The 16,609-nt window shown below is 36.2% G+C and overlaps 2 protein-coding genes across 7 annotated transcripts in view; one reads left to right on the forward strand and one right to left on the reverse strand.

Moving 5' to 3' along the window:
- The window catches only part of esn (espinas), a 400,966-nt gene that overhangs the window by 341,580 nt on the left and 42,777 nt on the right, over positions 1 to 16,609 (reverse strand). For 2 of the 6 annotated variants that reach the window (XM_073086550.1, XM_073086549.1), the window contains exon 2: positions 2,315 to 2,651. In XM_073086550.1, coding sequence (XP_072942651.1) covers positions 2,315 to 2,424 — 110 coding nt within the window. In that variant the 5' untranslated portion in view covers positions 2,425 to 2,651. The other 4 variants (XM_073086551.1, XM_073086555.1, XM_073086552.1 and 1 more) reach the window with 4 other exon arrangements.
- LOC140752307 (solute carrier family 22 member 1) overlaps positions 1 to 16,609 on the forward strand; it is a 90,281-nt gene that overhangs the window by 46,948 nt on the left and 26,724 nt on the right. The gene's annotated exons all lie outside the window — the stretch shown is intronic.

Raw genomic sequence — 16,609 nt, forward strand, 5'->3', positions numbered from 1 at the left:
GTAATGTAGTCTTAACCTTAAAAGGTTACTTTGAACACGTCTCAACAAAGTGTTTAACTATATAAGTGTCTAAGTTTGTAATTCGTCTTAAAATCTTAATCACAATAAGATTTATTTTTTAAAAAGTAGAATTTTGAATCGCGTATGAATAGTATTTTTAGCTGGCGTTAATAGAATTTATATCCTAAGGAAGATGTTGCCAATGCGAGGCACACGTCAACACGATAGTGCAACAGTGTTGACGGACGGTCAGAGGTCAGTCGGCACTCAGCAGTGAGGTGCGTGGTGATTGCGGTTCATTACAGCAGATGTGGCGGACGCGGCCCCGGGGTCAGCACCGGCTTTCTACCGCACAATCTTCATTACTGTTACCATTAAGTGGGTCGAATTTAAGCCGATTATAAAGCACGGTACGATTTATTCAACGTATATAAGTAGTCAGGGCCGGATTTAGAGGTCTAGAGGCCTTGGGCAACAAAGGAGTGGAGGCCCCCTGGCCCCAAATTATTTTCCGAATAAACGGAACTATTTTTTCAGTTGAGTTTTTCAATAAATATTTTATTGTGAAACGCAGGTAGATTATTCTAGTATTGTTTGTACAAAGTACTGTAGATAAAGGTATATTTTTTTTACTAGTGTTTACTAGTCGGAATTTTGTTTTTTTATTGTGGGGGCCCCTGTGTTGTGGAGGCCCTGGGGCTGCCGCCCCGGTTGCCCTCCCTTAAATCCGGCCCTGTAAGTACCTAGTTGTCAGTGTGAAAGTACAAATCAATCCGCTTGACGGTATGTGGGTACACCTGTCAGTAAACTAGAGGCTTAAAAAAACAGTTTCTAATACCTTACCAAACCTTTACATAGAAGAGTGAATCACTGCAATAAGCCAGGAATAGCGTATTAAGGATCATCTCTTTAGCGCAGCGTTTTCCTACGAAATTATTAATTAACTGCGGACTCCAACCCAAAAATCGGTTCTAAGAATGCCTCGGAGAAGTATGTGTCCCTTACAACACCTTTTAAACCAGAACACAGCAACGCTAACACTGTTATTATTAAACAGAAATAGGTGTAGCGGTGGTGCCGCCAAAGTCGGACCACAAAGTGTTCTACCAAATTTTAAACTACGGACTCTGAACTAAAACTTTTATTAACTGCGAACTCACAAAAACTCCGCTTCCTACGAAAGCCTAGGCCTCCCAACGTCTCTAGAACTTCTAAAAGCTGGTTTGTGGAGTACAAAAGATCTACAAACAATAACATTTCCGATATGCCGCAGCCCACACAATGGCACGCGGCACGTTCCCACGGCTCACGTAACGTTCCCACGCGTTGCGTAACATCAGTATGGAAATTATAATACAGGCCTCGCTTAATCCGTATCTTTGAAAAGCGTTCGTAATTTTTACGTCAATGTGTATTAAATTCTACATTTTATGTTATTCATTCTACAGGCAGATTTCCATAACGTATGAATAAATTAGAGGCCGAATTTAATAACATCAACCTATTGCACACGAATCTTCCGTCAGAATGTAACATATTACTCCATGTCGTTACTGAATCGTATGAAATAGCGAATTGATTTCTAACTTGAATATCTCATTTGTTGTTTATTTGATAATAAGTAGAATTATTTAAAGTGATATCTGTACACGAACGCTAGTCACGTTATAAAGAATTATGACATTACTATAAATTGTATTTATGAGTCACGTTTTCAAATGTAATAGTGTAAAATAATATCTATAATATCCAGGTAATGGTAAGTAAGCGTCTTCTAGTCAAGTATACCCTTGACCGCATTTGCTTTCTAACCGAGAACATAACCTTCTCACGTGTGTTAAAACCTACATGAACGAGAAGTTATTATGATATGTGTAATTATGTATAATAATATAATAGAACAACTCTTTCCTGCTACAAAAATATTTTTAGATCTCGAACATGGGTAACAGTGGCATGGTTCCGGGTGGGAACTGTATTCACCACCCCTTATTAAAAAATAGTCGGGAAAAAAGAACATTGTCAAGACCATATAAAAAGTAATTTTATATAGTGTCTCTTTGGTCATTAACACTTATTTACAATTGAAAAAATCCTTCTGTTTAACATTTTGCCGCCCCATAAACACGCGGCGGCAATGTAAGGATAACGGGCAAGACAACATGCACGGCAGCCAGAACCAAACACATTTATTATGTGTTTAGTCACAAAATATCGCTTATATGTCGCTACCTCGCCGAATCCCCTCCCCCCATGATCATAAAGGTCAATACTCAATATACACTACAAAATCAAAATAGAAATTCTTTAGTACCTGTCATGTAGGACCTCAGCGCGCACCCAGGGTCCGGCACCCCACTCGTCCTCCTCCGGCTTCATCTTCAGCAGCCCCGACAGCCACGTGTACGACTTGCTGCGTTTCATCGCGGCTCACCCATCACCACCACACCACACCACACCACGCCACTCAAGAACCCGAAACAATCACTTCGCACTATACAATTGTGACCATTCTCGTACTATCATGTTTAGTACGGTTTTTGAATTTGAATTTGTTTTAGTTTTAAGCACTGGTTTTATGGCACTACACTTTTGTTGATTTTATTTCACTAGTAACTTGTTTTGCAGCTTGAAACGGTTATTAGTTTGTTCTATGGAGATTTAATTAATGAGACACTCATTAAAATATTACATACATTATTTAAAACCTACGTATGTTTATATGTATGAAAGTGCGACAAACTGATTAATTTATAATACTGACTGTAGATTTTTTATAAGTTTTGGAAGAAATATAAAGTACCTATTATTTTTTTTACTTTTCTTGTTTTTTACATTTTCTTAAAAAGTAGTTCTCTCTCTGGGAAATCGTCCAATATACATACTACAATTTCTGAAAAACACTTAATTGAAAAATGACGCATATGACGCAGGGCCTAATAAATCATTTAACAATTTTAAATTAAATAATATCTTACAAACTTATCATAAAGGCCTTCACGCATACAATTATGAAGCTCACCCATTACTGAGCTACCGTCAAAATACCAATTAATTAAGCTTCTCAAAGATTTTTTGGACACAAAGAGTTACGTGATAACGAGATTATTTCTTAAGCTTAACAAATTAAGGCTTCCTATTGTACTTCCTGTGCCTTCTTCAAACAAACTGAAGTCTCATCGAATATAATTGACGGTAAGGTAAACAGGTAGAGTTGAATTTAAGCAAGTGTGAGTCATTTCTCAATATAGATAACTATTATTATATGTACCTATGATTACCAATACTACTATACTATACTTAAAGTTATAAATTAAATAGTATAGAAACTCTACTTAAACGTAACGCGTTCATTTAGATACCAGTTTTATAAAAGTTCTTTTATTTTCTAATCGAATAAATGATTTTACGTCATTACTATACGTAAATGGTCATCCCTACAGCCACCCTTACTGTCATCAATGTAAGTAACGAAACTTTTTAAAGATTTGAATATTATAGTATCGGTATTTTGTCGCGGATCCCTAAATTCTATAATCTTTAGCTGTCTCAACCCGTTACCCCAACAATGAGGTGTTGATGATGTGTTATGCGGCCAAAATAAATATACCATTCTATAACATATACATAAAATACACATCTAATATCAAGAAAAATAGGCTGCAAGTAGATATAACAGTTATAAGAACTTTAGTTAAGTATTTTATGAGATCCTAGCGATACACCCTTTGCGATACAACTAGCATTGACTTCATTTACAACAGGCATACGTGGTTTACAAACGTTAAGGCATTTATAATATGATATATCTATAGAAAATATCTATCTATCTATATAAACTTATTTAATATACTCTTGATTAAGGAAAGTGGCTTTTTACTTGTTTTTATATATTTTTTTTCAGTAAATCACTATTTATTCGTTTATTTCTAAGTCGTTTTTCTAAGCCATCTCTAATATCTATACGTTTTGTAGTAAATCCAGAAATGGTTTTTTAACTTATCCGTGTAATAATTTTAAAGAGTGCCTCATTGTTAGAATCAGTTAAATAACCGGTGTTCACACTTCAACGCAATTTTAGGCCGAAATACACTTGGACTAAAGGTCGTTTTCACTTGCACCACCGCACACTTACGCCGTGTACCTGTAACAGAACGATATTTTTTATTTAAGATCAACGGAATTCACAAGTACTTTGATGATGTATCAAAATATGTTCGATTGTGGCTACAAGACACAGTTCGTTTGTAAAAAATGGCGGTAAAAACATAAACTGACCATACTATTAAAAATTATAGATGAAATCTGAAGGCTGCACTGTAGGTACTCTTAATATCGAAATAACCTCTTAATAACTATATTTTAAAATTATCGAAGTAGTAAAATGGAGCATGCAGTACACCTGATGGTTAGAGGCTAATCAATAGACAGCATCAATGGACATCTATAATGAACCCCAGAAAGGTTTAGTCTTATCTAAGGTCCTGCATAGATGCGTTGCCCAGAACGTAGTTGGAACGCCTCGTGTAAGTATCCCTTACCAGACCCTTGAACCCAGAACGCAGCAACACTTAACACTGTTGTTAGACAGAAAAAGTTGTAGCGGCAGTCGAACCAGATGAGGTTCTACCACCTTATTTTACAGCTTTTAAAAAAGGTTACTTTACTAAATTAACTAACTTAAATGAATCAATTCAATCCTAAATGGGTTTCTTCGACTAACACTAACGCGCCGATTAGACGAATATTTCATCTTCATCATCAACCTATTACTGTCCCACTGCTGGGCACGGGTCTGACAGAATAAGAAGGATTAAGCCATAGTCCACTGCGCTGGCCAAGTGCGAATTGGTAGTCTTCACACACCTTTTTGAACTTCTTTTATTTAATATTCCTCAGGTATGCAGGTTTCATGATGTTTTCCTTCACCGTTTAAGCAAGTGATAATCAATTTCTAATACGCACAAACTGAAAAGTCAGAGCTGCGTGCCCGGGATTTGAGCCTCGGACCTCTCGATTAAGAGGCCGAGATTCTTAACCACCAGGCTATCACTGCTTATTTCATCTAACTCCATCAAACGTATTGATCCATAGCATGACTTTTAACAGTAGCTTAGGAGTGTGGAAGTTCTCGCCCACCATAGTTTTAATTGGTTCCACAAAAGTGCAAGTCACAACACTGACTGTGGGGTCCGACCTTACTTGCATAAGCAGTTAGAAAAAATATTAGTGACATCCCACGCTACCTCGGTATGGAACTGAGTAAACACGTAATATTTTCTAGTAAGAATTCACTTCCTTGACTTATGAGTTTGAGTATTTTTTATTGATAATAGCAAACCCTATGGCTTGCGGTACCTGATAGTTAGTGATGAATTGACAACTGCTACCTACGGATTCGTTAGGGATATTATCAGTGGCAGATACAATTAATCATAAATCAGAGGTCTAATATGATTACAGATAAGTTTCTAGTTTATATCTTTTGGCTGCAACCGATTTCATGACCCCCTATTTATACCTACTCCTAGTTATACTAGACTGCTAGACCACTGCTCCAATACATATTAGTTGAGAGGGTACGGATTAGGTCTGGCAGTTTATCGGTTACTATAGTATTACAACAACCGGAACCAAAAGCTTAACTGGCCCTCAGAGCATAAAATTTCGCCACCAGCGGTCACCCATCCAGTTTCCAACCGCGCCCGACGTTGCTTAACTTTGTAGATTAGTTTAAATCTTTACAAGCCCCGAGGCTACACGTTTCACTTTTTATTTACTACAACATTACGTTAAAGACCACTCGTATACTAAACTTTGGAATGTTACAAATGCGTGGGAGCTTACAACGTATAATTAATAGGAAATTTATCAATAGAAAATCGTTGGAGTATTTTATAACTGTAATTGCTTCCAACAGTTAGCAGTTGTATATCTCGTGGCGTCATTAAAACGCATCATTAGTGTCTAATCAAGCGAATTAAATCAAAGAAGTAATAAAGAATAACGTAAAGTGTGAAATGTTACAAGATGTCGGCATCTTGAGGTGCCTAGACGATAAATATTAAATATAAATATTGGTTTTGGTGAGTGACGCAACCGCTTCCCTATTCACACCACACTGTCAAATCTCCAGTAATCAAGGGGTTTATAACACAATCATCATCTAGTAGTGATTTCGTAATTTGATTTCACTTTTACCTTTTCTCCCATCTACACTAATATTATAAAGAGGAAAACTTTGTTTGTTTGTTTGGTTGTAATGAATAGGCTCAAAAACTACTGGACCGATTTTAAAAATTCTTTCACCACTCGAAAGCTACATTATCCATGAGTAACATAGGCTATATTTTATATGAAATATATTTGATAAATAGATTTTGAGGCGGTACAAAGTTTGCGGGGTCAGCTAGTCTAATATAAAATTAATGTTTGTCTGTATGTCCTTTATAGAATCGTAAACTATGCATTTGATATAGTGATGATCTCGAGTAAAATTACTGTGCATGAGCCCACGAAGTTTTCTAACTTGGTACGACCAATATTCGACGGATGGTGCCACTGTCATTCCAATGAAGTACATATTTTCAGTTATATGTATGCCATGTTATTTTTTTAAAACGTTTTAGATAAAATTTCTAATCCATAGTATTTTTGTCGCTTATTATTATAGAAATGACTATATGCCGCTACGATTTCTATACCTATAGAATAAATTTGTTCAACTTCCGCTCATGTATACATCTAAACAATGTATTTCAATTTCTATTCTGGATCTAGATGTTTATGTACTTTTAGCGTGAATTCATAGTCTCCGTGAAAAAGGAACTTTACGCAGGAGGAATTACGGATTAAGTATATGAACTATATGGACAAGAATATCCTGTAATGAAAATGTTAATATATTCGATTCAAATAATGTTCCACATAGTAGTTCGATTTTTTTTTCTTTGAAAAAACTTTTATACTACTTTTAAATTAATAAGTAAACGGCGACGGAGTTTTGTCGAAGCACAGAGCGATGAACACTTCGCACAACACTGTTAAGGGGATAAGTAAACTTGCGTTAAATAAATAATCGTCTGCCTACTGTTACTTACATTTTTATTTCAAAATATATTCATGACTATTACTATTCGTCCATACTACATTTGGAAAGAAAAAAATACATCATTAGTTTGTATTATTAAGTAAGTTAATATTTTTTAAGCTTCTGCTAACTTATTGGTAAAATGGAAGGGATCGATTTTTTCATATTTGTTTCGTTTTTTATATTGACTAATTTTGAAAATGACTGGCGATTAAATTAAACCATTGGTATTAGATTAGACTTTCTTGCAGCGAAAAAATATAATATGTAAGATTTCTGTGTAAATTAAAAGAATCAATTTTAAATAAAACTTGTGAACATAAATATAAAGCTACTTAATACTTAGCAAAGAACCTTTGTCTCTATCAAACTCTACAGTAAAAATATACTAGTCATATAATAATACTCTATCATTTTTAGAGAACTATAGAAAGATCAAACAACAATAGGCCAAAGGAATGCCAGAATTACTAAAAGGCAGAAACGTAAGCGACACAGCGATGCGGTGTGAATCTCAATTATTTTACAAGTACATTGATAGCACACACTTATGGTTAGGGTTGTCACCCGTACTTAGTTACCCGTACTTAGTTATAGTTAAACCTAACGATAACGTAGACAGGTTACCGGGTTGAATGTAGTAATTGTGTCAAATGGACATTTGAAATACCAGAGGAGTCACCAGTGCACTGCGGCTTTAAAAGAGATTTCTTGCTTTCTTTTTCGAGTGATGTATTTTTTCATCAGTAATTCAGATGTCCCTACTCTGAAATAGCTGCATGAATAGTGGTTTCCCACATTTAGATATGTGTAATTTTAGAAAAAAGTTGTCAGTAAAATTTAGTAATATTTTCTGATATACTATAACTATTGATTATTTTTGCAGAATTTGCACATAAGCATGCTATTTAAGAAATAATGTTATTTTTTTAAACAAGGTGACAACCCTAGTCATGGTTCGTATTGACCGTTGAAGCGCATGAGTGATGCGCGCTGCGAGTCACGACGCGGACAAGGACGCAAGGTCGAAGACATTACTGTTACTGACGGACCTTACAAGCCATGTAAAGGAAATTGATGCTAAGGATAGGGTTGTCTTTGTTGATACAAATAAATCTTCTTTAAGACAGTAGTAGACCTTGCTGTATGTTTTTTGACAGTTGCGGAGCGCAATTTACCATAAACTTTTACCATACAAACTTTTTATTTGCCATAAACAAACCCAGTTTGTTAAGTAATGATAGTTTGATTTTATTTTGAACTCCTTAAAATTGATCATCAAATCCAGCAAGCTAAAGATTGGGTATTCGATATGTTATAGTTTTAAGACGTCTAGTCTTTACAAGCTAATTCACTAAACAAACAATAGAGATATATTCTTTTCTGATATACTATTACTATTGATTTGTGGCTTTTATTTTGGATCTCTGATCGATAATATGATACGTGCATGTTAACAATAAACAATAATTTCCATTGAATTCGATGTATTTAGATCATCAACTCATCATGACATACAACAATTTAGTTAGTATGCAGAGTATCAACTTAAACAGAACAAAGATGAGTGTGAATAGATAACCACACAACATCAACATTCATGTTTCAACAGACAGTTTGCTATAAAGTGGAACAGACAACAACTGTAATGTTTATCAAACAACACATACACGTAATCAGCTTGAATAAGAAATAATAGTACTACAGAGAGACAAATATCATAAAAAATTGTAGAAATTATATCACATTTATAATAATACGATAATATTAGCTGATAAGTGATAACCGTACACTCTTGAGATAAGTACCCTTACTATGAGTTTTTACGTTTTGACAAAAATGACTGTTTTCGTATTTGTTTACGTATTTGCCCATACAAATCCCAATCAGCGCCCCTAGCGGATTGTAACAAAATTATAGTGTCAGTAACGTAACATTAAATGTCTAAATTGACATAATGGCGCTTTATGTTTTGTCTCTCTCTTTTGCGAACATGTGAGACAGACAAGAAGACTTGAGCACTTACTTATTGTTACGTTTCCTCAGTCTACTGAAGCAAACGGAACAGAATAATGGATTGAGTAAACGTAACGTAAAATTGTGGGATGTTTTTAAAACTCATGGTAAGGGTAAAGATCTTCCAAAACACTTTCAAAAAGTGACCTTTAATTGAACAACATACCTACTTATCATCCGTCCACCCAACAGCCTTTTAAGGTTCACTGTTGGAGATGCATATTATTAAGCTTAAAAGAATATTACATTACAATTATATATTAAAATCTTCAATAGCAATCAATCTACTAAGCTTTCGTAGTCAAGATTTAGTTTACCCATACTTTAAATAATAACCAATTACAAGTTAGTTAATTACATGTAGATAAATCTTTGTCTGATTTTTCAATTAAATCCTCTTTTATTTATATAACTATTTTTGTAAATAAGCAAATTACAAAGTTAAATGCAGAGATTGCTTTATCTGCAATACATCTCAAACCGTGACAGACTACAAAATTATAGGAAATGTTCTAATTGGGCGCACAATTGGGTCATTATCTAAACAAGCGCCGCGTCAAATAATATTTCCGGCTAAACGCCTGCGTCGCAATCTTTAACGTTATGGAGGCCTCAGTGGGCGCATAAGTAGTATATTTAACTATATATCCAAAGCATAGAGAGTATTCATATTTATAGGCTGGCATATAAAAAAATATCTCTTGGCAGTCATGGCACATAATAATATATCTATTGGCAAATAAGTCGTATGATAATTACTCGCCCACATGTAGATTTTTCGGCGCATATCAAGTGATACAAAGATATGATGCATTACGGACCTTTTTCATGTCACGCAGGTGTATTAGCTCGCGGGTTCGCTTGTTCATTAAGCACGTTGTGTCCGCTGCACATGCGCCTCACTTGCGTCCTATCGTCTCATACATGCTTTACCTGTCGCGCATGTAGCATGGCCACACACACACCGAAGGGACTACAGGGAGTTACGTCACGCGTGCAGCGGGTGTAGACCCGCCGGACAGGAAAGAAGCTACATATATTTGTGGACTACGTGGAGTAAAAAGCAAAAGAAAGATGACATATACAATTCATTAATAGAGAGACAGTTAAGTAAACTACAATATTTTGCCAATTATAGCTTTACTTCTACTCGTACTAATGCCAATACATCGCAAAGTGAAAACGTTACAATTTAAATGTTCCTCTCATTTCTTTGTATTTGTAAAACTTTGTACGCGTGTATAATAAATTATCTCAGTTCTTGTTTTCAGTCTAATATTTCATTTTTATCTTTGGATTACCAAATAACATGATAGTCATGTATTATAGGAATTAAATGGGTTTTCATAGGATTTTACTGTCAAGAACATATGAAATGTTTATATGTTTACTAACAAAATCTTTGACTCGTCCCGCACTTTAAATCGTTCTACCTCATTTGTCTAATAACCGTAATGCTAACTTTATGTGTTTTGATCTATTTAATTCGTTTTAAATGCCCTTAGGAATCCCTTAGTTTCGGATTCGATTTTAATAGCGCATCACTGATGTAGTGTATGCGTTTATTCATACCCTCACCCACACAGACAATCACTGTCTCGTTCGCACGCAGTTATACGAGAGCCACCGGCGAGAGTAGACGGGTTGGTAGTCTGTCCATTAAGTGCGTGTACGAGCCTGTGAGATATCCCACTATTGTGGACTGGTTTTACAAGGTGCGACGAGTAAAAAGGTAAATTATTGTTTATTTTAGAAAAGGGGAGGAGAATAGGTAATAAAACAACCGGCAAGTCAATTTAAATTACAAACATCTGTTCGGTTGTTACTACTTAATGCAGGTAGTTTTATATTATCTGCGCTTTGTTGTTTTATAAGTGTCGATGCTAGTATCTATATAATCGCAAATAAACGATTCTATTCTAAAAAGTAATACGCAAACGACGTAAGAACATTATGTATGTGACTTATACAGAATGACAAGATGAAAAGAAAAAAATATGTAAGTACCTAAAGGTAGTATAATTTCGTCTGTTAGGTATATACTGTCAGACAGAAACCGTCAAATGAAATTCATATATTTCTTGTTTACATCAGAAGGAATATTTTACTTGGCAAGTGATGTGACGGACTTTAACTTTACCGACGGGTAGTCCTATATAGTAGGTAAAAAAATAAAATCCGAAGGATCATAATCCTTTACATAATACATTAAATTAAGTACGTAATGTACACGTAGATACATCATAGTTGTAGTCTCAAGACAAGAAAATATTGTCATTTTATGCATAATATTCGCAACATATTAGATATAAATAAATGTATGTTCCCTAAATAATATAGACATATAAAATCTGTTTAATTTAACTTCATTTTATTTTATTCTAGAAAAATCTTTGTTTTCCTTATTATTTTTATTGTTATTTGATATACCTTGTACTCGCTCTTTAAGCAAGCAGTTTTATATATATAGTATAAATACTTGCACTTAGTTTTTCCGTCATATAGACTAATGTTCTTTTAAATTATAGTTGGTGTAAACTATGTTGGTGTTAAAAAATAATAATAATAAGTAAACCATAATGAAAACATAAACAGGTAAAAGACTCTGACTATATACCTACATATAACAACTTATCTTCAGTTACTTTTTATAGAAAACATCATGTTGCGGTTTATTGAAGTAAAGGTTTAGCATTTTATTTCATTCACGGAAGGTTACTGCACTGTATTTTCGGGCAGATAAGATAAACAGAGTTGTGGGTTCGACTCCCATCCGGGGACTTTTTGATGTTTGAAATAGTGTGGTTATGCATGTGTAGACTGTCCTCGCGCTATGATTTGTTTTGTTAGGCACTTAAAATACCTTTTAATTCCCTCATTTTGGTAGCAGGTTACCACAATAAGGTACATTGCAAGTCACATTTAGTACATGTAGCTGTTAATAGGTAGCGTTATTTCCAAAAAAAAAAACATAAGCAACAAACCAATCAATATTTGATGAGATAAGTATTTGATGAGGTTACGTATGCTGCCATTAAATTGGTAGGTTATGTATGCTGCCATTAAATTGGTAGGTTATGTATGCTGCCATTAAATTGGTAGGTTATGTATGCTGCCATTAAATTGGTAGGTTATGTATGCTGCCATTAAATTGGTAGGTTATCTTATGCTGCCATTAAATTGGTAGATTAAGTTATGCTGCCATTCAATTGGTGGGTTATATTGTTGCTGCCATTTTATGGGTGGTGTTTTCAGGTCACCCCGTCAAACCAGGGAGTAAGAGGGTGTCATCATGGCAAATTTTGTGCCTGGTCCGGACAAGCTGGATGTGGAAGGTGATACCTCTGCTGTGGGTATTCGTTGGGAGCGCTGGAAGAGGTCGTTGCTAATTTACCTTGAGGCTGCTGACATTCAAATTCCGGAAAAGAAAAGGGCAACTCTGTTGCATTTTGGAGGACCAGGACTTCAGGAGATTTATTCAAACCTACCAGAAAGGCAAGATGTATTCGAAACTGCACTGAAAAAACTCGATGAATATTTTCTGCCTAAGCAGAGTAAAGTGTACGAACGGCATTTGTTCAGACAATTGAAACAGGAAACTGGCGAAAAAATGGAAAAGTTTCTAGTGAGATTACGTAACCAAGCGGGTAAATGTGGATTTGAGAAACCTGATAATTTCATTATTGATCAAATCACAGAGAAATGCACGTCAAATGAACTCCGCAAGAAGATTTTAACTATGGGAGACAAAGCTACCTTAGACGAAATAATGACACTAGCAAATACCCTGGAATTAGTGAGTCATCAACTGGATGTATACGGAAAAGAAGTAAATGGAGCAAAGAACCAAGAAGTAAACCAAATTAACAATAATAATAGCTATAGAAAAGGTCAAATGTATTCTAGTGAGGCGAGGACCAGTTCACAAAGTATTTCACGCTGTACTAGATGTGGGAGTAAATTCCATAAATCTACCGACTTGAACTGCCCAGCGAAGAATAAAACCTATCATTCATGTAAAAAGACAGGCCATTTTTCAGCTCATTGTAAATCTAGGGACTCTGAAACAAAGCCACAAAAGAGGAAATACAGTGGTAATCAAAGTAGTAATACATATACAGGAAAGAGACTAAGAGATCGGAGAGGAAAAAATGTTGATATGGTGGACGATGAAGAAGTGGACTATGTTTTTCAAATAGATAATGACTCTACTGTTAGGTGTATGGTTGGTGGAGTGGAAATCGATATGCTCATAGATTCTGGGTGTAAACCTAATCTCATAACAGACAAAACATGGGAAAGGCTGAAAAGTGGTGGTGTTAAGGTAAAAAACCAAATCAAGGACCCTAGCAAAATTCTTGTTGCTTGCTTGTCAGTCTCCCTTGACAGTGAAAGGCTCATTTGACGCGGAAATTGAAGCAAATGGCCGAAAAGATTACACCACCTTTTACGTAATAACTGGTGGGACAAAAGACTTACTGGGAAAAACGTCAGCGCTGTCTTTGGGAGTATTACGAATGGGTATTGGCATCAACCAAGTCGACAACGTGAATTCTACGCCATTTCCGAAATTCAAGAATGTCCTCGTAGAGATACCAATTGATGATTCTGTGAAGCCCATTTCTCAGCCATGCCGAAGAATACCTATCCCTTTAGAAAAGAAAGTCGATGATAAAATCAAGGAACTTCTGAATCAGGATATAATCGAAGAGGTGGAAGGTTCTTCAAGATGGGTTTCGCCCATAGTTCCGATTCTGAAGGAAAATGGAGAATTAAGATTGTGCGTGGATATGAGACGTGCAAAGAATGCAATTATGAGAGAGAACCACCCTCTACCAACCATGGATAAATTGCTTCCCAAAATAAATAAAGCAAAATTTTTTACTAAGCTGGACGTCAAAAATGCTTTTCATCAGATTGAGATTCATCCTGACTCCAGACATGTAACCACTTTTATTACTCCAAATGGTTTATATCGCTATAAGCGATTAATGTTCGGCATCACATGCGCACCCGAACTATTCCAGAAGATCATGGAGCGTATGTTGATTCAGTGTCGACGAGTAATAAACTTTATTGACGACATTCTCGTTTACGGTGATAATGAGCAGGAACATGATACTAGGCTTGATGAAGTTCTGCGGACACTAAAGGACAACAATGTGTAACTTAACGAAGGAAAATGTATTTACAAAACGCAGAGCGTGGATTTTCTAGGACATCATCTAGAACCTAATGGCATAACTCCTCTGGATAAGTACGTGAAAAGTATAATGGATTTTCGTGTGCCTCAGACCATAGAGGAGCTTCAGAGTTTTTTAGGTCTCCTTAACTACATCAATAAGTGGATTCCTAATTTGGCTACAATATCGGAACCTTTAAAAGAGTTACTGAGGAAGAAATTGGGAAAGAATGCAAATATTGAGAAGTTTTGTCGGAAAGAACAAAGAAATTCTTTCGATAATTTGAAGCAAATGCTTACAAAAATACAATCGTTGGGGCATTACGACGTCCGTGACAAAACTCAGGTGATAGCTGATGCAAGCCCGGTTGGACTGGGTGCTATCCTTGTCCAAATTGATGGAAATCAACCACGCATAATTGCTTTTGGAAATCGAACCCTTACAGATTGCGAGCGAAGATATAGCCAAACCGAGAAGGAGGCTTTGGCTTTAGTCTGGGGGGTTCAACATTTCAACATATTTTTATTTGGTAAGGAATTTGACCTTGTCACGGATCACAAACCGCTGGAGGTCCTATTTGGAAAGAAGTCCAAGCCATGCGCACGTATAGAGCGTTGGGTGTTGCGCCTGCAATCGTACAAATATCGGATTATGTACAAGCCAGGCAAAAATAATATAGCCAACTCGCTATCACGTCTATGTAAATTGAGTAGCAACCATTCGGATGATGAAGATACACATGTGTGTCAGGTGGTTACCTTTGCGCGACCACAAGCAATACCAATGAGCGAGATTATTAATGCATCCGAGACTGATAAGGAAATTTGCAATGTTCGGAAAGGGCTCTATCAAAATAACTGGGACGACTCCGTGAGAAGTTATAAATTTTTTGAAAGTGAGTTATGCTTCTATAATAATATCCTATTACGAGGAAACAAGATTGTAATACCACACCTTCTCCGTAGGAGTGTTTTGGACGCGGCGCACGAAGGTCACCCGGGCATTGTTGCCATGAAGGGCCGTTTGAGGTCGAAGGTCTGGTGGCCACGCATTGACAAGGACGCAGAAAACTTAGTGAAATCGTGCAAAGGGTGTACCTTGGTGGCTTTGCCTAGCCCGCCTGTGCCTATGAAGAGACGAGAACTGCCTTTGGGGCCCTGGATAGATGTGGCAATGGACATTTTAGGGCCACTTCCAAGTAATGAATATCTTCTGGTTGTAATCGATTATTACAGTCGATATAAAGAAGTAAAAGTGACCAAATCCATCTCAAGTGCTCAGGTTATACAAAATTTTGAAGGAAATCTTTAGCAGGCTCGGGTTTCCTGTTTCTGTAACAGCCGATAACGGGAAGCAGTTTGTAAGTGAAGAGTTTCGTGAATACTGTAAAGAATGCAATATTCGACTTTACAATACAGTTCCATATTGGCCTCAGATGAACGGTGAGGTCGAACGACAGAATAGGGACATTTTAAAACTATTGCGGATCAGTCAAACAGAACGCAGAGACATGAAAGATTCCTTATACGAATATCTAATGATGTACAATAGTACACCTCACTCGGTGACTGGTCGAACACCATCAGAACTGTTTTTTCAACGACAAAATAGGGACAAAATTCCTACATTAGAGAATACAAATGAGAAGAAAGAAGATTCGGATGTGAGAGATAGGGACAGGATTCAAAAGGAATTAGGTAAAGAGTATGGGGACAGAAAGAGGAAAGGTATGGAGTCAGTGATAAGCGAGGGTGAAAAAGTTTATATGCAAGCCATGGACAAAGCCAATAAATTGACACCAAATTTTAACCCGACCCAGTATACTGTGGAAAGTACCAATGTAGGAGATTGTGTAGTAAGGAATGACGAAACTGGACAATCTTACAGAAGAAATGTCGTTCACTTAAAGAAGGTAGAAGGGGAATGGAAAGCTATAGTACCGGAAAAGGAAGACGAAGTAGTTGAAAGAAGTTCGGAAAAATAATGAAGTATGTGTAGAATCTATTATTTGTTGATTTTGTTTGATATGCTGATTATTAGTTAAATTAATAAAAAAAAATGTATTAAGGAAAGGATGTAGTGTATGCGTTTATTCATACCCTCACCCACACAGACAATCACTGTCTCGTTCGCACCACGTCAGTTATACGAGAGCCACCGGCGAGAGTAGACGTGTTGGTAGTCTGTCCATTAAGTGCGTGTACGAGCCTGTGAGATATCCCACTATTGGGCTGGTTTTACAATAGAAAATGTTCTAATTGGACACACAATTGGGTCATTATCTAAACAAGCGTCGCGTCAATTAATATTTCCGGCTAAA

This window comes from Epargyreus clarus, unplaced genomic scaffold, assembly GCF_041222505.1.
Source record: "Epargyreus clarus isolate Ecla_fem2 unplaced genomic scaffold, WU_Ecla_fem_2.2 ptg000024l, whole genome shotgun sequence".
NCBI lineage: Eukaryota > Metazoa > Arthropoda > Insecta > Lepidoptera > Hesperiidae > Epargyreus > Epargyreus clarus.